Source organism: Bufo gargarizans, chromosome 5, assembly GCF_014858855.1.
Source record: "Bufo gargarizans isolate SCDJY-AF-19 chromosome 5, ASM1485885v1, whole genome shotgun sequence".
Lineage (NCBI taxonomy): Eukaryota > Metazoa > Chordata > Amphibia > Anura > Bufonidae > Bufo > Bufo gargarizans.
The window spans coordinates 94,631,270-94,656,081 of NC_058084.1; the positions used below are offsets into that span (position 1 = coordinate 94,631,270).

Consider the following 24,812-nt stretch of genomic DNA (forward strand, 5'->3'; position numbering starts at 1 on the left):
TGGAGTGGCTCCAGAGGACTGTTCTCTGAGTTTCTGGCTGATCTTAATAACAACCAAATAGGCATGTGTTTTACATCAGAGATTAATGACCAAGGTTTGGCCTTTCTAGATCTATATATTTCGTTGCATAATGGAATGATCTCTACCAAAACATATAGAAAACCTACAGCGGCTAATAATTTATTGAGATGGGAGAGTCATCATCCTGTCACTTAAATGCGGTATTCCGAAAGGACAGTACCTTCGAATCTGCAGAAACTGCACCACCAAAACAGATTTCTTTAATCAGGCCAAAGACTTGAAGACCAGATTTAATGACAGAGGGTACCCTGATCGCCCTTTGCAAAATGCCTTCAGATCAGCCTTAAATACGGAGGGAACAGATCTACTCTCCCCCAAAAAAGTGACCAAATCACAAACTGACACAATTTTCCGTATAATTTGGGACATTTGACAACTGCAATAGAGAAGTCAGACATCTTTCGGAAATACTGGGATATGCTGCTTATGGACCATGATGTCCAAGACATCCCTGGGAGATAGATTCGTCCATAGCCATTATACCCCTATCAAACAACCGGGAACTTGGCAGGACAGAAAACCTCTAGGCACCTTCAGATGTGGATCCTGTATAGCTTGCCCATATATTTAGTCAAACTAAAACTTTTACCAGCAACACGACAAATAAAATATATACCTTCAGAGACTTCGCTAATTGCAAAACATCAGGAGTTGTATATTTATGTACATGTGCATGTAAACTCCAATATGTCGGTAAGACTAAGGGTCCATTCACACGTCCGTTTTTTCTTTCCTGATCTGTTCCGTTTTTTGCGGAACAGATCAGGACCCATTCATTTTCAATGGGTCCTGGAAAAAATCGGACAGCACAATGTGTGCTGTCCGTTTCCGTTGTTCCGTTCCGCATGTCCGTTTAAATATAAAACATGTCCTATTATGTTCCTGAAAAATCGGATCCTGCTACAATGCAAAGTCAATGGTTCCGCAAAAAACGGAAGACATTCGGATGTCATTCCGTATGTCTTCCGTTTTTTGCGGAATCCGTTCCTGGAAACACATAGCAAATTTTTATTTTATTTTTTTAATTTTTTTTTTCAAAGAAATCCAAACAACTTTATTTGATTATTGAAATGTATACATGTTTCCGTTTTTTGCGGATCCGCAAAAAACGGATGACATACGGAAACATTTTCAGGAACAACGGATCCGCAAAATACGGACCGAAATTCGGATTATAGAAAAATACTGACGTGTGAATGTAGCCTAAAAGGGAGTTTAGGCGTAGGATAGGAAACATCAGAAATAAAAGGGATACCACTATCTCAAGACATATACGGAACTTCCATGAAGGAAATACTAAATCATTGAGGTTCTGTATCATAGAGGTGGTACGTCCGTCGCCAAGAGAAGGCGATCTAAACAGAAAAATATTGCAAAAGGAGGCTGAGTGGACTCACAGATTGAAAACAGTGAGCCCACTGGGCCTCAATGAAGTATTGTTATTTGGATGCTTCATATAAACCTTGGTGTGTAAAATGACTCTAGACAAATTGGAGACACCAATGTAGGGTGAGACTAACAGGGTCAGCCACCGATAAGTGGGGTCGCTCTGTCCGGGGTGATTCTTCCGCAGTTAGGCGGGAGACCTCTCCGATTTTAGGCAGGGTTGTGATGGACTAATAGGGACATTTCTCCCAGCTCACACCCTCTACGCATGAGAGAGTCATCAACTAAACAATATAGTTGTCTGGACTATTTTCTCAGTGGAAAAAGCAGCAGACATTTAAGGATCCAAAAGGACCACCTCTCAGCAAATACGCCTATCTGCTTGGGACCCAGAAACCTCCACAATACCGTGTACCTGCTATACATCAAACCGTGAGTGGTAACCAAGTATAAGGTTTTTTTCTCCTTTAATTTGGTACTCTGTGCCTTATAAAAACATATGCTTATATGCCAGTATAATCATATGCAGTTATCCACTAGTATTTTGTGGGACTTATGGTAGTAAATGATTATCATAAAAGTTAAGTTTTAAGTAGGTTAATTATTCAGTGATATATATCGCTATTATGACTGCCAGAAGAGTAGGGGAGATACAAGCCTTTTCCTGCAAACCTCCATATCTGGTAGTTCTAGAAGTTCGCATAGTACTCAGACACTGCCCTTCCTTTCTTCCAAAGGTCATTTCTAGGTTTCACTGCGAACAAGAGGTCTCATTACCTTCCTTCTGCTCATCTCCATCCTCAGAAAGGGAAAAAAAAAAGTACCATAATCTGGACGTCAGAAGAAGCGTTTTATCCTACCTTGATGCTACCAGTACCTTCAGGTGATCTGATCAACTCTTCCTCCAGTACCAGGGTCCTAACAAAAGACGAGCAGCCAGCAAATCCTCCATTGCAAGATGGATAAGAAATTTAATTAGCTCTCCCTATATTCAAAAGGATCTTGTTCCTCCAGCCAGTATAAGGGCCACAATATCAGCATCGTGGGCTGAATCTGCATCCGACTCATTGGATCAAATTTGCAAGGCAGCCACATGGGCCAACCCTATGACTTTCTTCAATCATTATAAGTGAGATATCCATAACAAACAAGAATTGTCCTTTGGCCGTAGAGTTATTTCAGCTGCTATTCACCCCCCCCCCCCCCCAGAATCACTACTCTGTCAATCCTCCTATGAGTGCCGTTGTGGAGGCACCTGGTAAAAAAAGATAATTACTCTTACCGGTGATTTCCCACCCTTTTTATTTTTTGTTATATAATGTCATTGTTTTTGGTTAATACATATTTTTTTTCTTGCATTACTTCCGTGTCCTCTCTTATTGAGTGAATAGGTAAGGGGAGGAGGCCTTTTAAATCTTGGTCTTCTACGTTGTTTCCTGTCCTGGGGGTGGGGACACCCTCCTGTGAGTGCCACTGTGGAGGCTATTAGAAAAACCAATTAGCGGTAAGAGTAATTATCTCTTTTTGTGATCTTTAAAACCCACTGTAACGTAAGCACGTTGATGGCAGAGCTTTTTTTTTTAAACACCATGTACATTGGGGCGGTTTACAAATTCTGTCTAAAAAAAAAATCTAATAAATCTAGGTAGTCTAAAGATGCACCAAATTTATCACAGGGACTCAGGCTGGATGAGAAATCTGGTGCATGACTAGGTACTTTTGTCTAACTTTTTATACTATTGGCTTATTTTATGACTGAATTGTGTGCTACAATATTGGTGCAAAATGGAGCACCTTATGCCATACCCTTCAAAAAAAACATCACTCAACCAAATCCTGCAGCTCCTGCACCAACGACCACTCAACATGACTGCTGCAGCCAGTCACTGACTTCAGTAGTCACGTGCCATTCATGAATGCTGAGGCCAGTGCGCGGCTGAAGAATGACTGGCATGTGATCGCTACGGATCAGTGGGGAACCTTATTTTATACAGGTTTCTGCTTTGTGGCAATTTTTTAAGTCTCAGAAAACCCCTTTAAAACCCTGTCACATGCATACTACAGAGCAGCTGTCTAGACTGTTGTTTGGAATCTGTTCCACTTTTATGCATTATCTGGTCTTGCAGCTCAACCATGTTCAATTTATGCCTTTGGCTTCAATTTTATGTTCTGTTAACGTTTTAGGCAATAGGTATATCTGAGGTATATGTTGTCAGTACTCCATGATATATGCCACTATATAAGTATACAATGATGTGCTTTGACTATTAAACTGCACCCTACTGGATATGAATTCATAGTAGATTACTATTACAGCAGTGGCTGTGGAACCACTTTATCAATCAACAAATTTGGCTTTGGGATACTCTTAAGGTAGTTATCCTGGCAGTCCCCTGGTTTTCACTTTTTACCTCTCCCTGTACAGGGATCTGGACTCTGCTGCAGGGTAAACACCAGGCTACTACTTCCTGGGGAAGTCCCTGTGTGATAGATAGCTGACGCACAGGGGTTATAAAGACCGTTGCAGAGCACCAAAGGATCAGGCATAATCATAGTTTGGGATAGGTCGAAATCAGCACAGGCAGAGTACGAGCAATCCAACAAACAGTCTGAGGGCAGGTGGAGAAGGGTTAATGTTGCAGACGGGCACATGTCAGTCAGCAAAGTGTCAATATCCAGAAAGCGGGCAGAGAGTCAGTACACGGGCAGACAGACAAATACAGCACACCTTTGCAGGACTAGCGGGCTTGGAACCTTTTGCTCAGGCACGCTCCCATAGAGGGATGTGCATTAAGTGCCTAAAAGTGAGTAGCCATTAGCTAGTGTGAATTAGGATGCACCCACGCTGGCCCTAGAGGCAGAGGGTAAAGGCTTTGCCGGAGAGAGGCAGGCTGGGACCTGCTAGTGAGAAGACGCTGGTGAATCTGGTGGCCTTGGTATGTCGCAAGGGAGGAGAGGAAGGCTGATGGGTCTGGGCTGCTGGAGAACGAGCAGAAAGGTCAGTGAAGTAGCACTCGTGCCTGCCTGGAAAAGCAGGCACATCACTTCCTATACAGTGGGAAAAAAAAAAAAAAAAGTGCTGATGCTTACTGGCCCAGCATATGGCAAAAGGACACTTTTGGCATACACTGGGTGCATGAGAACATATGGACACATTTAGCATGTACACTGGATATTTTTTCCAATGCACACCCCAAATGTAGTCAAAAAAAGTTGAACTGACTCCCCACCCCAAAAATCTATTGGGTCAGTCGGGACTTATAAAAATAAAAATGTAAATACAAAATAAAAACCCACCCATGTGGGAACCCAGCTTAACTGAACTTTCTAAGAAGGACTAGACGGTCTATTTGGCCCCTGTTGGGTGGGGCATATTAATCAGGTGCGTCTGAATCTGCTACCACAATGTTGCTGTGACTTCAGATTATTGCTTCCCTGCAGTGGCAATAGTGAGCGAACTGTAGTTGGAAATGGTCCCTACACTGTGCAATGCTTGTGGGATGTCGGGTCTGCACAGAACTATAGCAGGTAAGTAGAATGGAACTTGCATTGTGGTCTATGGCATCAAAGTCACATCATGACCGCATTGACAGTTATTATTCGATGTAATGTCAGTCTTCATGTAGCCATAGCCATATAACAAGCGGATTTGAAAACCCTCAACATACATTGGATAATGGCTGGAATTTTTACACGGAGTGATTGGGTATTGTTGCACCCCATTCTCTTATATTGTACTGTACCTTGTTGCAGATTCCCCACATAAATTTGAAAAACTTTTTTTTCCCCCCACCTAGATTACTTTCTCTGGCTAAGCTGTCCGTGAAAGATGTCTCATTTTCCAAATGTGGTGCACTTCTGCTCCGCAGCTAAAATTTAATTCAACAAGCATTACTTTCTGTATCCAGCTGTCCGTAAAATGTGTGTTGTCATTCTGGAAATGTGGCACACTTCTGTGCCATAACCCAAATGTTATTCTTCTCTATGGAATTTATACTTCTGGCCAGCTGTCTGTAAAAATTGTCTTGTTCTGGAAATGTGGTGCTTCTGCACCTTCAGCCAAATTTAAGGCTACTTTCACATCAGCGGTTTGCTTTCCAGTAGGTTTGCAGCTATTAATTATTCTAATAATCAAGTATTCTACCGATTTAATCGAGTACTCTAATAAGAAAAATCTAATTAAAAACATTTTCTATAAAAACTCATCAGACCTCCATACCATCAGCCCCCCCCTCCCCTGCATGACATCAGTTCCTCCCCCATTGCCATCAGCTCCCAGCAGTGCCATGAACTCCCCCATGCCATCATCTCCCCCTAGTATCATGAACTCCCCTACTCCTCCTCCTAGCCATTAGTGCCCAGCCGCAGCACCAGTGAAATCAAATACTTACCCCTAGGGGCACCACCGACACTCCACCACTCTTCCATCCTCTTCCCGCAATGCACTGGGACTTAAAGGGAACCTGTCACCGGGATTTGATGTATAGAGCTGAGGACATAGGTTGCTAGATGGTCACTAGCCCATCCGCAATACCCAGTCCCCATAGCTCTGTGTGCTTTTATTGTGGAAAATAAACGATTTGATCCATATGCAAATTACCCTGAGACAAGTCCTGTACGTGAGATGAGTCCAGCGTGAAGGAGCGCAGCCCCGCCCCCTCAGAATCTCCTCCTTGCTCCCCGACGCCAGACAGCCAGAGCATCGTAATCTCGCGATGCGCAAGCTATCGCATGCACAGTGTCCTCATAGTGTTCCTTCCCTGTGCTGGCATCAGCCTCAGGGAAGGAACAGCGCATGTGCTAGCTCGCGCATCGCGAGATTACGGCGCTCTGGCTGTTTGACGTCGGAGAGCAAGGAGGAGATTCTGAGGATGCGGGGCGGTGCTGGGCTCCTTCATGCTGGACTCATCTCATGTACAGGACACATCTTGGGGTAATTTGCATATGGATCAAATCATTTTTTTCCACAATAAAAGCACACAGAGCTATGGGGACTGGGTATTGCAGATGTGCTAGCAACCCATGTCCTCAGCTCTATACATCAAATCCCGGTGCCAGGTTCCCTTTAACATCACACGTCATCAGGTCATAGTGCGCTTTTACGTGCACTACATCCTGACGATGTGTGTATGTCAGGAGGACAGCGTGGTGCTGGCCGGCGGGAGACCACGGAGTGGTGAGTAATAGCAAGCACTTCACTAACGATCCATGGTCACATGGTACAAACAAAAAATTTTCATGGAGGATTTTTTGTCGAGTTACTCAACTGATTCAAGTCATTTCAGCCCTACTTTCCGATGTTCAGATCCATTATAGCAGTGATGCCCAACCTGCGGCCCCCGCAGTGACCGTACTTTATCAGTGCAGGGCGCACTGCGAACGTGGATGACACTGAGGGGGGATCTGTGGATGGGTGTGGCTCTGGTAAAGGGTGGGAGGTCCGATAGGTATGTGAGGGTGGGAGAGCCGGGAGGGGGAGAGGCCTATAAATTGTTTTGCTATGGGGCCCAGTCATTTCTAGCTACGCCCTTGACTGGTAAGATTGGGTGGGCACTGGAGCGATAGAGCGCCCTGCTGTAGGAGAGGCCGGTGGGAGATGAAAGGAGGAGGGGCCAGCTCCTGGTGGTGTCGGGAACACGGCGCAAGCATGGCGGTGGAGGATCTGACTGAAGCCTAAAGACCAGACATCAAGGTAAACCTACAGAAGAAGGTGACAGTGCAGTGTGTGATCATCACATACTGCACTACATACATGTATACATCACATGCCCCCTCACAGTAATAATGCCAAGATATGTTCCCTCTTCACAGATGTAATGCTTGCACATGCCCCCTCACAGTAGTTATGCGCAGATATGTTCCCTCTTCACAGTAGTTATGCCCTGATATGTGCCCTCTTCACAGTAGTAATTCTCACACGTGCCCCCTCACAGCATTTGCATTTCTTTCTGGCAAAGCTACCTGGTTTCGGCCCGCGAAATTTATACCAAGCCTAGTGCGGCCCTCAGACGAAAAATGGTTGGGCACCACTGCATTATAGGATCTCCAAACCGGAGGAAAATGCTTCAGTTTTGTCCCCATTCATTGTCAGTGGGGACAAAACTGAACGGAATGGAGTGCACAAGAATGTATTGCGTTCCTGTGACTAACACATATGCTCTTCAAGCAGCGTTTTCTAAGTGCATCATGGGATACGGAGCTCGATGGATCCGGTGTGAAATACATTGTAAGTCAATGGTGCTGAATCTGTTTTCTCGGACACAAAAGAAAACTGATCCAGCTCCCATTGACTTACAATGGTTTTAGTGCAGGATCTGTCTTGGTCATTTTAGAGATAATACAACCGGATCCGTTCATAATGGATGCAGCTGGTTGTATTATCCTAACGGAAGCGTTTTTGCTGGTCCATGACTGATCGAGAAAAAACACAGATGTGAAAGTAGCCACTCTTCGCTGTCTCTCGTACAACAAGCAGCAGAAGCTGCAGCAGGCAGTTGTTTACTACTTGATGGAACAGTTTTTTCCACTGCCACGCCACCTGATGCACATCAGGAAATGCACCGCCTGAACAACTAGGTTCAGTTATACCTCGACTGTGCCTTTTCCCCAGCACATATCCTGTTCCCTGCCCCCACTGACTTTTGGGCAGGCAGATTAGTACAGTGTCTGGAACTGGCCAAATTTGTTCTCGCTGTACTGTCATCTTAGAGTTTTCAGCCTGGCAGGTAGCGTCACACAGAAATGGATTGTCCTCCCCAAGTGTTCAAAATATCACTTGTCAAAATGAATGAGGCATGGATCCGTGAGGACTTTTACACACTTCTGGCTTAGGCTGATGAATAGGTCTGCCATTGCTTATGGTGTCTATTTATCACAGCACCATAATGCTATTGTCTATAATTTTCCGTACTGTATGGATGCCATTGCAACTGCTATCCCTCCTACTGCCACTACTATTACACCTACATTGCCACCACAACCAATACCCCTACACAGCCACACAAACATCACTGCCTTGTCCGTTTCATGCTGTGCATCTCCTGCTGCCATATGCCACTGGTACCCTTACACACCTTACCCGTTCTACATTAACACTATACTGCTGTGGCTCCTAAATAAAAGGAATATTTTCCAGGCTTGTTCAGAACAAGCCACAGTTTCTTCTGACATTAAAGGAAATGTGTCACCAAAATGTTTATCTTATAGATGTGTCTGGACGGTGGACAAAGAAACCATGAAAGTTGCTCATGCTTGGCGGATCAAACAATCCTTTTTACTGGTGGTCTGTCTGTGGCCACACAACCACTGCTCCCAATACCTCCTAGCAGCTAACAGATCTGAGGAGCCTAACAGCTAGGTCACAACGGCCTAGATGGCTGGCAGTTCATTGAAACGACCATTCTGCTCCTCTTAGTATAATGTGCCGTTCTCAAAGTCCATCAGCTAGGCAAAATGTCTTTGCATGCGTCATAGAGGCAGGTCTAGCAGTCAAAGATCTCTTACCAAAAGTAGCCTGGGAAGCACTTTTACGCCCTCTTGCGGCAAGACCCAGTGTCTGATCATACCACACCTGTAGTCATACATGTCATTTACATGTCATTTACTACATGCAGAAATCAACGTTTCTAACTGGGTGTGACTTTTTTATTTATTTTTTGTAAATGAGTGTATATTGCAAAAATACTTCATCTGAAGTGCCCTATTTATTGTATAATAATACTTTTTGTAGGATAAGCCCTTTAAAGAAACACTCCACGCAAAACTGATGCCTAATGCAGGGCCTACAGTAAGAGGGCGGTGCATGACACAAGGTTTCAGAGAAGATGAAATCTCTGCATTTTATATACACTGCTCTTTCCAACCCTGCACTGAGCATAACAGGACGCATACATTTTGGCCAGAGTGATGCTTTAATGCTAACGTCAGATTTCTATGGAAAAGACCACCACCGTGGGGATAAAACTATTGTGCTTTATTACAGATTAGAATTTTGTCTTCTGTAAATGTCCATATTTTTTTTTCTTTAATTCTTCCATTGCAAAAGAAGAAAAGTGAATATTTTTTTTTTTTTTAAACCCATTAAATCATTCACATATTAAATGTTGATATTCGAATCACTGGTCTTCAACAAAAAGCCAGGTTTGTTCCATGCCAATGGAAATTGTTCCCTTCGGCAGGCTGCTTGTTTGATGTGTGTACGTACATATGCATAGCTGTACGTACACACACACAAACAAGCCTACATCCCCCAAAGAGAAGTGGAAGTACCCTCCTTTATAAGCAGATAGATTTTTCAGATGATATACATAGTCTTAGTGTAATAATCCAATCTAGTCCTAGGAAATAGACATAAACACATCAAGGCACTTCCACCAGGGTAATGCTCGTCTTTGAATATATACTAATTACCGTTGTAAAAATACAACTACTATATATACTATATCGTTTAAAAATGTTTCCATTATTTTTTTTTTCTTATTTGGAAAATATCACTAAAATTGATCACTAGCTGCAACAGGCGTGGCGATGAGCCGTCAGCCGGAGACAATGTAACATAGTCCATATTAAAATATGCCTGAGTAGAATTTTCAGGTGAACATCATGGTAGCTCTAAACTCCCTGCCAGGTGTAGTACCCATTTTTTCTGTTTGCTTTTAAATAAATAAAAATGACAATAAAAATTATAATAATAATAATTAAAAAAAACAACACAAAACTAAGACTCGACAGTGTTTTCCGATAAGGTCTGAAGAAGGTTTTTGTAGATTACAGAGTTCATGAAACGTGGGTAGGAGTCTCTGTGCATTAAGGTGTAGATCTGGAGTTGAGCATCATCAAATGTGTGTTGTGAGGGCTCCAACATGTTCCTGTTGATGACTTCTCTCACTCTGGAATCCAGGCTGACCTGAAAAAAAGAAAAAGAGAGAGGATTTCTTTAATTCCTTGTTGTTGCAACCTTTGCACAAAGATGGAGACCCCTAACTGATCCCCCTCGCTGCGAGCCGAGTAGTGGCAGCGCATGCTGTGTTATAATAAGCCACAGTCTCTATATAGAAAAATCATCGCTGGTGATTGACAGCTCTGTCTTCTTATCTCGATGGCTGCTAATCATTCTATCTTATATTGTCTGAGAATATAATACCTGAAAGGTCAGACTGTTTTGAAAATAATTATTCTTTCTCACCAGGCCTTAACAATTGCCCCCTGGGGATCTCACATGGTGATGGTCTTAAATGTCTTGTCATTGTTTATACCCACAGAACGGACTCTCTACACGGCACGTCCTCACAATTTAATAGCATTAAAATCTTTTTTTGTCTTACTGCTGTAGCTGAAATATTGGAATGCTAATATTAGTGTTCAGCTTGGTCCCAAGAGTTTTGAGGAGACTGTTCCATATGTCATGGCCGATGTGATCACATTTTCTGCTATGGCCTGTTTATCCATCAGTATGAGATACATCTGTCTGCATCATCAGAGATTACACCCATATGTTTGGATGTTATAAAATATTCCCCATGATGAAATAGCTCACCGTTTCTAGACCTCAACATTTCTGTATAAATCTGCTGAGCACTAGGCATCATACGCAGGGCACGGAAGCCGTATGGTTCTGCTGGGCCACATACCGTATGTACGGAGGTATTCTGCCCTCAAAGCAAGAGAACACCTCCATACATACAGCATATGATGGAGCACGCCATGGTGTTTGCCTCCATACATAGAATACATATGGAAAGACTTTCTCCTCATGAAATCTGGGGCATAAGAGGTACAGTTAGGCCCCATATACTCATGTAGACACTGCGTTACCAAGGTTGTACGGAGCAGTGATATAGCCACATTAATAAGGTACTGGATGGTGATGTGCTACAATATATTTATGCTGAAAGATCAAATCAAAGAAATAACCATTAGGGCATGTTCACATGGTGGAAATCTGATGTGTATTTTTGCTGCAGTACACCAAACATCCCAATGGATGGTTCATTAATAGAACAGTTTGTTATTGGGGGATTATTGGTCTATTATAGACTTAAGATGGCCATACACATTAGGTTAATAGAAGCCAAAGCTGCCAATTTCTGCAACACTGGCAAATGATCTAGTGCAGTGGTGGAAAACCTATGGCACTCAGAGCCCTCACTATGGGCACACACGCCCTGGAAAAAGTCTAAGGCGTACCAATACACCTTAGAATTTTCCTGCCATTCTTTGTACGCGCTGTGAACGGCACAGGCAGCGCAGCAATGCTGCTGCCTGATAGAACCAACTAGAAAAGGTACAATTTCTGGGGAAATTGTGTGATGTGTTCTTGCCTCCACCAGTAGCTTACAACTGGAGTGGGCGGAGTAACTGGGTGGAGTGTAGACTCCGCCCACTTTTATAAATTTTGACCTTTGTCTCACACTGACCCACCCTGCCGAGTTTGGGTGCTGTGAGAATGACAGCTGTTTAAAGGTTTCTTATTGAAGTCAATAGGGAAAATCTGATTGGTTGTTTGTGGCTCCGCCCACTTTTTAGCATCCCCAAAATGAGATATACATTGGCACAGTCCTCCAGTGACCAACTGTGCCAAGTTTCGGGAACCCTGCCATTAACAGTCTAAGAGCAGCGGCAGTTTGAATTTTTCCCATTTAAACAAATGGCTGAAATTTGATTGGCCGTTGTAGACCCCGCCCACTTTTTAATTTTTTTTGACCCCAGTCACCCAATGACCTACGGTGCCTAGTTTGGGTATTCTGGCTTAAATACTGTGAGAATGACAGCAATTTAAAAGTTTCTCATTGAAGTCAATAGGGAAAATCTGATTGGTGGTTTGTAGCTCCGCCCACTTTTTAATGTCCCCCAAAATGTGACAGAAATTTTCAGGTTGACCCCATGACTAAGTGACCCAAGTTTGGTGACTTTAGTTTAAAATCTGTGCGACTGGGAGAGATTTGAAAATTGTCCCTGTCAAAGTCAATGGGAAAAACGTGGCTTTTGGGGGCCCTGTCCCAGGGGCCCGGAGGGTGGGATCGGGTAACAAAGCAAAAGCAAGGTACTCGGGTGGGTGCCGACCAAGTCTGCAAAGTCTGGAATTTGTACTCCTAAAAATGTGGGAGGAGTAGCAATTTGAAGTTCTCATTAAAGTCAATGGGGAGATTTTGATTGGTTCTGTATGGCCCCGCCCACTTTTTGGGGTCCCCGAAATGTGCCCAAAATTTTCGGGTTGACTCCATGACTAAGTGACCCAAGTTTGGTGACTTTAGCGTCAAAGCCTGGCGAGTGGGAGCGATTTGAAAATTTACCCTGTCAAAGTCTATGGGAAAAAAGGGGGCTTCCGGGGCCCGCCACGGGGGCCCCGGGGGTGGGATCGCTCCACAAAGTAATAGCAATCCGATCGGGTACAATCTGCACGTTTTGGTAAATTTTTGTCTATGTAGTGTAAAAACTGTGGGAGGAGTTAGGGTGGCAAATTTGGCTATAATAATAATAATAATAACTAGAAAAGGTACAATTTCTGGGGAAATTGTGTGATGTGTTCTTGCCTCCACCAGTAGCTTACAACTGGAGTGGGCGGAGTAACTGGGTGGAGTGTAGACTCCGTCCACTTTTATAAATTTTGACCTTTTTCTCACACTGACCCACCCTGCCGAGTTTGGGTGCTGTGGCTTAAATACTGTGAGAATGACAGCTGTTTAAAGGTTTCTTATTGAAGTCAATAGGGAAAATCTGATTGGTTGTTTGTGGCTCCGCCCACTTTTTAGCATCCCCAAAATGAGATATACATTGGCACAGTCCTCTAGTGACCAACTGCGCCAAGTTTCAGAACCCTGCCATTAACAGTCTAAGAGCAGCGGCAGTTTGAATTTTTCCCATTTAAACAAATGGCTGAAATTTGATTGGCCGTTGTAGACTCCGCCCACTTTTTCATTATTTTTTGAATCCAGTCACCCAATGACCTACGGTGCCAAGTTTGGGTATTCTGGCTTAAATACTGTGAGAATGACAGCAATTTAAAGGTTTCTTATTGAAGTCAATAGGGAAAATCTGGTTGTTTGTAGCTCCGCCCACTTTTTAATGTCCCCAAAATGTGACCGAAATTTTCAGGTTGACCCCATGACTGAGTGACCCAAGTTTGGTGAGTTTCACTCCGAAGCTGTATGAGTGACAAACATTTGCATTTTTCCAATAAAACTCTATGGGAGAAAAAAAGAGGTTTTCGGGGGCCCGCCCCAGGGGCCCGGAGGGTGGGATCGGTTAACAAAGCACAAGCAAGATACTCGGGTATGTGCCGACCAAGAGTGCAAAGTTCGGTATTTATACTCCTAAATCTGTGGGAGGAGTAGCAATTTGAACGTCTCATTGTAGTCAATGGGGAGAATTTGATTGGTTCTGTGTGGCCCCGCCCACATTTTCGGGTCTCCGAAATGTGCTAACAAATTGCGCGTTGACCCCATGACTAAGTGACCCAAGTTTGGTGACTTTAGTTTAAAATCTGTGCGACTGGGAGCGATTTGAAAATTGTCCCTGTCAAAGTCAATGGGAAAAACATGGATTTTGGGGGCCCTGTCCCAGGGGCCCGGAGGGTGGGATCGGGTAACAAAGCAAAAGCAAGGTACTCGGGTGGGTGCCGACCAAGTCTGCAAAGTCTGGAATTTGTACTCCTAAAAATGTGGGAGGAGTAGCAATTTGAAGTTCTCATTAAAGTCAATGGGGAGATTTTGATTGGTTCTGTATGGCCCCGCCCACTTTTTGGGGTCCCCGAAATGTGCCCAAAATTTTCGGGTTGACTCCATGACTAAGTGACCCAAGTTTGGTGACTTTAGCCTCAAAGCCTGGCGAGTGGGAGCGATTTGAAAATTTACCCTGTCAAAGTCTATGGGAAAAAAGGGGGCTTCCGGGGCCCGCCACGGGGGCCCCGGGGGTGGGATCGCTCCACAAAGTAATAGCAATCCGATCGGGTACAATCTGCACGTTTTGGTAAATTTTTGTCTATGTAGTGTAAAAACTGTGGGAGGAGTTAGGGTGGCAAATTTGGCTATAATAATAATAATAATAATAATAATAACTAGAAAAGGTACAATTTCTGGGGAAATTGTGTGATGTGTTCTTGCCTCCACCAGTAGCTTACAACTGGAGTGGGCGGAGTAACTGGGTGGAGTGTAGACTCCGCCCACTTTTATAAATTTTGACCTTTGTCTCACACTGACCCACCTTGCCGAGTTTGGGTGCTGTGAGAATGACAGCTGTTTAAAGGTTTCTTATTGAAGTCAATAGGGAAAATCTGATTGGTTGTTTTTGGCCCCGCCCACTTTTCTGAATTTTAATCCTAATCCTAAATTGTCCAACTGTACCAAGTTTGGGGATCCTGCCATTAACAGTCTAAGAGCAGCGGCAGTTTTAAATTTTCCCATTAAAACATATAGCTGAAATTTGATTGGCCGTTGTAGACCCCGCCCACTTTAAAACATTTGAATTCTAGTCACCTATTAACCGAATATATTAAGTTTAACAACCCTGCCATTAACAATGTTGAAATGGCAGCAATTTAAAATTTTCTCATTGAAGACAATAGGGAAAATCTGATTTGTTGTTGTTGGCTCCGCCCACTTTAAATTTTTTTGAATCCAAAGTAATCTATGACCTGATCTCAGCGATTTGAAGCCCCTGACATCAATCATGGCAGCATTTTTCAATTTTCTTTTTTTTTTTTTTCCATATTGAAATCAATGAAAGAAATCTGATTGGTTGTTTTTGGCCCCGCCCACTTTTCAAATTTTTTATCCTAATCCTAAATTGTCCAACTGTACCAAGTTTGGGAAACCTGCCATTAACAGTCTAAGAGCAGCGGCAGTTTGAATTTTTCCCATTTAAACAAATGGCTGAAATTTGATTGGCCGTTGTAGACTCCGCCCACTTTTTCATTATTTTTTGAATCCAGTCACCCAATGACCTACGGTGCCAAGTTTGGGTATTCTGGCTTAAATACTGTGAGAATGACAGCAATTTAAAAGTTTCTCATTGAAGTCAATAGGGAAAATCTGATTTGTTGTTGTTGGCTCTGCCCACTTTTTAAATTTTTGAATCCAAAGTAATCTATCACCTGATTTCAGAGATTTGAAGCCCCTGACATCAATCATGGCAGCATTTTTCAATTTTCTGAAATTTTTTTTTTCCATATTGAAATCAATGAAAGAAATCTGATTGGTTGTTTTTGGCCCCGCCCACTTTTCAAAATTTTAATCCTAATCCTAAATTGTCCAACTGTACCACGTTTGGGAAACCTGCCATTAACAGTCTAAGAGCAGCGGCAGTTTGAATTTTTCCCATTTAAACAAATGGCTGAAATTTGATTGGCCGTTGTAGACTCCGCCCACTTTTTCATTATTTTTTGAATCCAGTCACCCAATGACCTACGGTGCCAAGTTTGGGTATTCTGGCTTAAATACTGTGAGAATGACAGCAATTTAAAGGTTTCTTATTGAAGTCAATAGGGAAAATCTGATTGGTTGTTTGTAGCTCCGCCCACTTTTTAATGTCCCCAAAATGTGACAGAAATTTTCAGGTTGACCCCATGACTGAGTGACCCAAGTTTGGTGAGTTTCACTCCGAAGCTGTATGAGTGACAAACATTTGCATTTTTCCAATAAAACTCTATGGGAGAAAAAAAGAGGTTTTCGGGGGCCCGCCCCAGGGGCCCGGAGGGTGGGATCGGTTAACAAAGCACAAGCAAGATACTCGGGTATGTGCCGACCAAGGGTGCAAAGTTCGGTATTTATACTCCTAAATCTGTGGGAGGAGTAGCAATTTGAACGTCTCATTGTAGTCAATGGGGAGAATTTGATTGGTTCTGTGTGGCCCCGCCCACATTTTCGGGTCTCCGAAATGTGCTAACAAATTGCGCGTTGACCCCATGACTAAGTGACCCAAGTTTGGTGACTTTAGTTTAAAATCTGTGCGACTGGGAGCGATTTGAAAATTGTCCCTGTCAAAGTCAATGGGAAAAACGTGGATTTTGGGGGCCCTGTCCCAGGGGCCCGGAGGGTGGGATCGGGTAACAAAGCAAAAGCAAGGTACTCGGGTGGGTGCCGACCAAGTCTGCAAAGTCTGGAATTTGTACTCCTAAAAATGTGGGAGGAGTAGCAATTTGAAGTTCTCATTAAAGTCAATGGGGAGATTTTGATTGGTTCTGTATGGCCCCACCCACTTTTTGGGGTCCCCGAAATGTGCCCAAAATTTTTGGGTTGACTCCATGACTAAGTGACCCAAGTTTGGTGACTTTAGCGTCAAAGCCTGGCGAGTGGGAGCGATTTGAAAATTTACCCTGTCAAAGTCTATGGGAAAAAAGGGGGCTTCCGGGGCCCGCCACGGGGGCCCCGGGGGTGGGATCGCTCCACAAAGTAATAGCAATCCGATCGGGTACAATCTGCACGTTTTGGTAAATTTTTGTCTATGTAGTGTAAAAACTGTGGGAGGAGTTAGGGTGGCAAATTTGGCTATAATAATAATAATAATAATAATATATATGTGAGATAATAGTATGTGGTCTTGCTATGCAAGAACACATAATAATAATAATAATATATATGTGAGATAATAGTATGTGGTCTTGCTATGCAAGAACACATAATAATAATAACTAGAAAAGGTACAATTTCTGGGGAAATTGTGTGATGTGTTCTTGCCTCCACCAGTAGCTTACAACTGGAGTGGGCGGAGTAACAGGGTGGAGTGTAGACTCCGCCCACTTTTCTAAATTTTGACCTTTGTCTCACACTGACCCACCCTGCCGAGTTTGGGTGCTGTGAGAATGACAGCTGTTTAAAGGTTTCTTATTGAAGTCAATAGGGAAAATCTGATTGGTTGTTTGTGGCTCCGCCCACTTTTTAGCGTCCCCCAAAATGAGATATACATTGGCACAGTCCTCCAGTGACCAACTGTGCCAAGTTTCAGAACCCTGCCATTAACAGTCTAAGAGCAACGGCATTTTTAAATTTTCCATTTAAAACATATAGCTGAAATTTGATTGGCCGCTGTAGACTCCGCCCACTTTAAAACATTTGAATTCTAGTCACCTATTAACCGAATATATTAAGTTTAACAACCCTGCCATTAACAATGTTGAAATGGCAGCAATTTAAAATGTTCTCATTGAAGACAATAGGGAAAATCTGATTGGTTGTTTGTAGCTCCGCCCACTTTTTAATGTCCCCAAAATGTGACAGAAATTTTCAGGTTGACCCCATGACTAAGTGACCCAAGTTTGGTGACTTTAGTTTCAAATCTGTGCGACTGGGAGCGATTTGAAAATTTTCCCTGTCAAAGTCAATGGGAAAAACGTGGATTTTGGGGGCCCTGTCCCAGGGGCCCGGAGGGTGGGATCGGGTAACAAAGCACAAGCAAGGTACTCGGGTGGGTGCCGACCAAGTCTGCAAAGTTTGTAGTTTTGTACTCCTAAAAATGTGGGAGGAGTAGCAATTTGAAAGTCTCATTATAGTCAATGGGGAAATTTTGATTGGTTCTGTGTGGCCCCGCCCACTTTTTGGGGTCCCCGAAATGTGCCCAAAATTTTCGGGTTGACTCTATGACTAAGTGACCCAAGTTTGGTGACTTTAGCGTCAAAGCCTGGCGAGTGGGAGCGATTTGAAAATTTACCCTGTCAAAGTCTATGGGAAAAAAGGGGGCTTCCGGGGCCCGCCACGGGGGCCCCGGGGGTGGGATCGCTCCACAAAGTAATAGCAATCCGATCGGGTACAATCTGCACGTTTTGGTAAATTTTTGTCTATGTAGTGTAAAAACTGTGGGAGGAGTTAGGGTGGCAAATTTGGCTATAATAAGAATAAGAAGAATAATAATATATATGTGAGATAACAGTATGTGGTCTTGCTATGCAAGAACACATAATAACTAGAAAAGGTACAATTTCTGGGGAAATTGTGTGATGTGTTCTTGCCTCCACCAGTAGCTTACAACTGGAGTGGGCGGAGTAACTGGGTGGAGTGTAGACTCCGCCCACTTTTATAAATTTTGACCTTTGTCTCACACTGACCCACCTTGCCGAGTTTGGGTGCTGTGAGAATGACAGCTGTTTAAAGGTTTCTTATTGAAGTCAATAGGGAAAATCTGATTGGTTGTTTGTGGCTCCGCCCACTTTTTAGCGTCCCCAAAATGAGATATACATTGGCACAGTCCTCCAGTGACCAACTGTGCCAAGTTTCGGAACCCTGCCATTAACAGTCTAAGAGCAGCGGCAGTTTGAATTTTTCCCATTTAAACAAATGGCTGAAATTTGATTGGCCGTTGAAGACCCCGCCCACTTTTTAAATTTTTTGACCCCAGTCACCCAATGACCTACGGTGCCTAGTTTGGGTATTCTGGCTTAAATACTGTGAGAATGACAGCAATTTAAAAGTTTCTCATTGAAGTCAATAGGGAAAATCTGATTGGTGGTTTGTAGCTCCGCCCACTTTTTAATGTCCCCCAAAATGTGACAGAAATTTTCAGGTTGACCCCATGACTAAATGACCCAAGTTTGGTGACTTTAGTTTAAAATCTGTGCGACTGGGAGAGATTTGAAAATTGTCCCTGTCAAAGTCAATGGGAAAAACGTGGATTTTGGGGGCCCTGTCCCAGGGGCCCGGAGGGTGGGATCGGGTAACAAAGCAAAAGCAAGGTACTTGGGTGGGTGCCGACCAAGTCTGCAAAGTTTGGAATTTGTACTCCTAAAAATGTGGGAGAAGTAGCAATTTGAAGGTCTCATTAAAGTCAATGGGGAGATTTTGATTGGTTCTGTGTGGCCCCGCCCACTTTTTGGGGTCCCCGAAATGTGCCCAAAGTTTTCGGGTTGACTCCATGACTAAGTGACCCAAGTTTGGTGACTTTAGTTTAAAATCTGTGCGAGTGGGAGCGATTTGAAAATTTACCCTGTCAAAGTCTATGGGAAAAAAGGGGGCTTCCGGGGCCCGCCACGGGGGCCCCGGGGGTGGGATCGCTCCACAAAGTAATAGCAATCCGATCGGGTACAATCTGCATGTTTTGGTAAATTTTTGTCTATGTAGTGTAAAAACTGTGGGAGGAGTTAGGGTGGCAAATTTGGCTATAATAAGAATAAGAAGAATAATAATAATATATATGTGAGATAACAATATGTGGTCTTGCTATGCAAGAACACATAATAATAATAATAATATATATGTGAGATAATAGTATGTGGTCTTGCTATGCAAGAACACATAATAATAATAACTAGAAAAGGTACAATTTCTGGGGAAATTGTGTGATGTGTTCTTGCCTCCACCAGTAGCTTACAACTGGAGTGGGCGGAGTAACTGGGTGGAGTGTAGACTCCGCCCACTTTTATAAATTTTGACCTTTGTCTCACACTGACCCACCCTGCCGAGTTTGGGTGCTGTGAGAATGACAGCTGTTTAAAGGTTTCTTATTGAAGTCAATAGGGAAAATCTGATTGGTTGTTTGTGGCTCCGCCCACTTTTTAGCATCCCCAAAATGAGATATACATTGGCACAGTCCTCCAGTGACCAACTGTGCCAAGTTTCGGGAACCCTGCCATTAACAGTCTAAGAGCAGCGGCAGTTTGAATTTTTCCCATTTAAACAAATGGCTGAAATTTGATTGGCCGTTGTAGACCCCGCCCACTTTTTAATTTTTTTTGACCCCAGTCACCCAATGACCTACGGTGCCTAGTTTGGGTATTCTGGCTTAAATACTGTGAGAATGACAGCAATTTAAAAGTTTCTCATTGAAGTCAATAGGGAAAATCTGATTGGTGGTTTGTAGCTCCGCCCACTTTTTAATGTCCCCCAAAATGTGACAGAAATTTTCAGGTTGACCCCATGACTAAGTGACCCAAGTTTGGTGACTTTAGTTTAAAATCTGTGCGACTGGGAGAGATTTGAAAATTGTCCCTGTCAAAGTCAATGGGAAAAACGTGGCTTTTGGGGGCCCTGTCCCAGGGGCCCGGAGGGTGGGATCGGGTAACAAAGCAAAAGCAAGGTACTCGGGTGGGTGCCGACCAAGTCTGCAAAGTCTGGAATTTGTACTCCTAAAAATGTGGGAGGAGTAGCAATTTGAAGTTCTCATTAAAGTCAATGGGGAGATTTTGATTGGTTCTGTATGGCCCCGCCCACTTTTTGGGGTCCCCGAAATGTGCCCAAAATTTTCGGGTTGACTCCATGACTAAGTGACCCAAGTTTGGTGACTTTAGCGTCAAAGCCTGGCGAGTGGGAGCGATTTGAAAATTTACCCTGTCAAAGTCTATGGGAAAAAAGGGGGCTTCCGGGGCCCGCCACGGGGGCCCCGGGGGTGGGATCGCTCCACAAAGTAATAGCAATCCGATCGGGTACAATCTGCACGTTTTGGTAAATTTTTGTCTATGTAGTGTAAAAACTGTGGGAGGAGTTAGGGTGGCAAATTTGGCTATAATAATAATAATAATAACTAGAAAAGGTACAATTTCTGGGGAAATTGTGTGATGTGTTCTTGCCTCCACCAGTAGCTTACAACTGGAGTGGGCGGAGTAACTGGGTGGAGTGTAGACTCCGCCCACTTTTATAAATTTTGCCCTTTGTCTCACACTGACCCACCCTGCCGAGTTTGGGTGCTGTGAGAATGACAGCTGTTTAAAGGTTTCTTATTGAAGTCAATAGGGAAAATCTGATTGGTTGTTTGTGGCTCCGCCCACTTTTTAGCGTCCCCAAAATGAGATATACATTGGCACAGTCCTCCAGTGACCAACTGTGCCAAGTTTCGGAACCCTGCCATTAACAGTCTAAGAGCAGCGGCAGTTTGAATTTTTCCCATTTAAACAAATGGCTGAAATTTGATTGGCCGTTGTAGACCCCGCCCACTTTTTAATTTTTTTTTGACCCCAGTCACCCAATGACCTACGGTGCCTAGTTTGGGTATTCTGGCTTAAATACTGTGAGAATGACAGCAATTTAAAAGTTTCTCATTGAAGTCAATAGGGAAAATCTGATTGGTGGTTTGTAGCTCCGCCCACTTTTTAATGTCCCCCAAAATGTGACAGAAATTTTCAGGTTGACCCCATGACTAAGTGACCCAAGTTTGGTGACTTTAGTTTAAAATCTGTGCGACTGGGAGAGATTTGAAAATTGTCCCTGTCAAAGTCAATGGGAAAAACGTGGCTTTTGGGGGCCCTGTCCCAGGGGCCCGGAGGGTGGGATCGGGTAACAAAGCAAAAGCAAGGTACTCGGGTGGGTGCCGACCAAGTCTGCAAAGTCTGGAATTTGTACTCCTAAAAATGTGGGAGGAGTAGCAATTTGAAGTTCTCATTAAAGTCAATGGGGAGATTTTGATTGGTTCTGTATGGCCCCGCCCACTTTTTGGGGTCCCCGAAATGTGCCCAAAATTTTCGGGTTGACTCCATGACTAAGTGACCCAAGTTTGGTGACTTTAGCGTCAAAGCCTGGCGAGTGGGAGCGATTTGAAAATTTACCCTGTCAAAGTCTATGGGAAAAAAGGGGGCTTCCGGGGCCCGCCACGGGGGCCCCGGGGGTGGGATCGCTCCACAAAGTAATAGCAATCCGATCGGGAACAATCTGCACGTTTTGGTAAATTTTTGTCTATGTAGTGTAAAAACTGTGGGAGGAGTTAGGGTGGCAAATTTGGCTATAATAAGAATAATAAGAACTAGAAAAGGTACAATTTCTGGGGAAATTGTGTGATGTGTTCTTGCCTCCACCAGTAGCTTACAACTGGAGTGGGCGGAGTAACTGGGTGGAGTGTAGACTCCGCCCACTTTTATAAATTTTGACCTTTGTCTCACACTGACCCACCCTGCCGAGTTTGGGTGCTGTGAGAATGACAGCTGTTTAAAGGTTTCTTATTGAAGTCAATAGGGAAAATCTTATTGGTTGTTTTTGGCCCCGCCCACTTTTCTGAATTTTAATCCTAATCCTAAATTGTCCAACTGTACCAAGTTTGGGGATCCTGCCATTAACAGTGTAAGATCAGCGGCAGTTTTAAATTTCCCCATTGAAATAAATGGCTGAAATTTGATTGGCCGTTGTAGACTCCGCCCACTTTTTAATAAATTTTTGAATCCAGTCACCCAATGACCTACGGTGCCAAGTTTGGGTATTCTGGCTTAAATACTGTGAGAATGACAGCAATTTAAAGGTTTCTCATTAAAGTTAATAGGGAAAATCTGATTTGTTGTTGTTGGCTCCGCCCACTTTTAAATTTTTTGAATCCAAAGTAATCTATGACCTGATCTCAGCGATCTGAAGCCCCTGACATCAATCATGGCAGCATTTTTCAATTTTCTGAATTTTTTTTTTTCCATATTGAAATCAATGAAAGAAATCTGATTGGTTGTTTTTGGGCCCGCCCACTTTTCAAAATTTTAATCCTAATCCTAAATTGTCCAACTGTACCAAGTTTGGGAACCTGCCATTAACAGTCTAAGAGCAGCGGCAGTTTGAATTTTTCCCATTTAAACAAATGGCTGAAATTTGATTGGCCGTTGTAGACTCCGCCCACTTTTTCATTATTTTTTAATCCAGTCACCCAATGACCTACGGTGCCAAGTTTGGGTATTCTGGCTTAAATACTGTGAGAATGACAGCAATTTAAAAGTTTCTCATTGAAGTCAATAGGAAAAATCTGATTTGTTGTTGTTGGCTCCGCCCACTTTTTAAATTTTTGAATCCAAAGTAATCTATCACCTGATTTCAGCGATTTGAAGCCCCTGACATCAATCATGGCAGCATTTTTCAATTTTCTGAATTTTTTTTTTCCATATTGAAATCAATGAAAGAAATCTGATTGGTTGTTTTTGGCCCCGCCCAGTTTTCAAAATTTTAATCCTAATCCTAAATTGTCCAACTGTACCAAGTTTGGGAAACCTGCCATTAACAGTCTAAGAGCAGCGGCAGTTTGAATTTTTCCCATTTAAACAAATGGCTGAAATTTGATTGGCCGTTGTAGACTCCGCCCACTTTTTCATTATTTTTTGAATCCAGTCACCCAATGACCTACGGTGCCTAGTTTGGGTATTCTGGCTTAAATACTGTGAGAATGCCAGCAATTTAAAAGTTTCTCATTGAAGTCAATAGGGAAAATCTGATTTGTTGTTGTTGGCTCCGCCCACTTTTTAAATTTTTGAATCCAAAGTAATCTATCACCTGATTTCAGCGATCTGAAGCCCCTGACATCAATCATGGCAGCATTTTTCAATTTTCTGAATTTTTTTTTTTCCATATTGAAATCAATGAAAGAAATCTGATTGGTTGTTTTTGGCCCCGCCCACTTTTCAAAATGTTAATCCTAATCCTAAATTGTCCAACTGTACCAAGTTTGGGAAACCTGCCATTAACAGTCTAAGAGCAGCGGCAGTTTGAATTTTTCCCATTTAAACAAATGGCTGAAATTTGATTGGCCGTTGTAGACTCCGCCCACTTTTTCATTATTTTTTTAATCCAGTCACCCAATGACCTACGGTGCTAAGTTTGGGTATTCTGGCTTAAATACTGTGAGAATGACAGCAATTTAAAGGTTTCTTATTGAAGTCAATAGGGAAAATCTGATTGGTTGTTTGTAGCTCCGCCCACTTTTTAATGTCCCCAAAATGTGACAGAAATTTTCAGGTTGACCCCATGACTGAGTGACCCAAGTTTGGTGAGTTTCACTCCGAAGCTGTATGAGTGACAAACATTTGCATTTTTCCAATAAAACTCTATGGGAGAAAAAAAGAGGTTTTCGGGGGCCCGCCCCAGGGGCCCGGAGGGTGGGATCGGTTAACAAAGCACAAGCAAGATAGTCGGGTATGTGCCGACCAAGAGTGCAAAGTTCGGTATTTATACTCCTAAATCTGTGGGAGGAGTAGCAATTTGAACGTCTCATTGTAGTCAATGGGGAGAATTTGATTGGTTCTGTGTGGCCCCGCCCACATTTTCGGGTCTCCGAAATGTGCTAACAAATTGCGCGTTGACCCCATGACTAAGTGACCCAAGTTTGGTGACTTTAGTTTAAAATCTGTGCGACTGGGAGCGATTTGAAAATTGTCCCTGTCAAAGTCAATGGGAAAAACATGGATTTTGGGGGCCCTGTCCCAGGGGCCCGGAGGGTGGGATCGGGTAACAAGCAAAAGCAAGGTACTCGGTGGGTGCCGACCAAGTCTGCAAAGTCTGGAATTTGTACTCCTAAAAATGTGGGAGGAGTAGCAATTTGAAGTTCTCATTAAAGTCAATGGGGAGATTTTGATTGGTTCTGTATGCCCCGCCCACTTTTGGGGTCCCCGAAATGTGCCCAAAATTTTCGGGTTGACTCCATGACTAAGTGACCCAAGTTTGGTGACTTTAGCGTCAAAGCCAGCCTGG

The 24,812-nt window shown here is 43.3% G+C and overlaps 1 protein-coding gene across 1 annotated transcript in view; it reads right to left on the reverse strand.

The window, feature by feature from the left end:
- Nucleotides 1-10,183: 10,183 nt before the first annotated feature.
- Nucleotides 10,184-24,812, reverse strand: part of RGS20 (regulator of G protein signaling 20) — a 51,363-nt gene continuing 36,734 nt past the window's right edge. Inside the window, exon 4 of the mRNA XM_044295061.1 lies at nucleotides 10,184-10,372. Within this exon, the coding sequence (XP_044150996.1) occupies nucleotides 10,184-10,372 (189 nt within the window). The remainder of the gene's footprint in view (nucleotides 10,373-24,812) is intronic.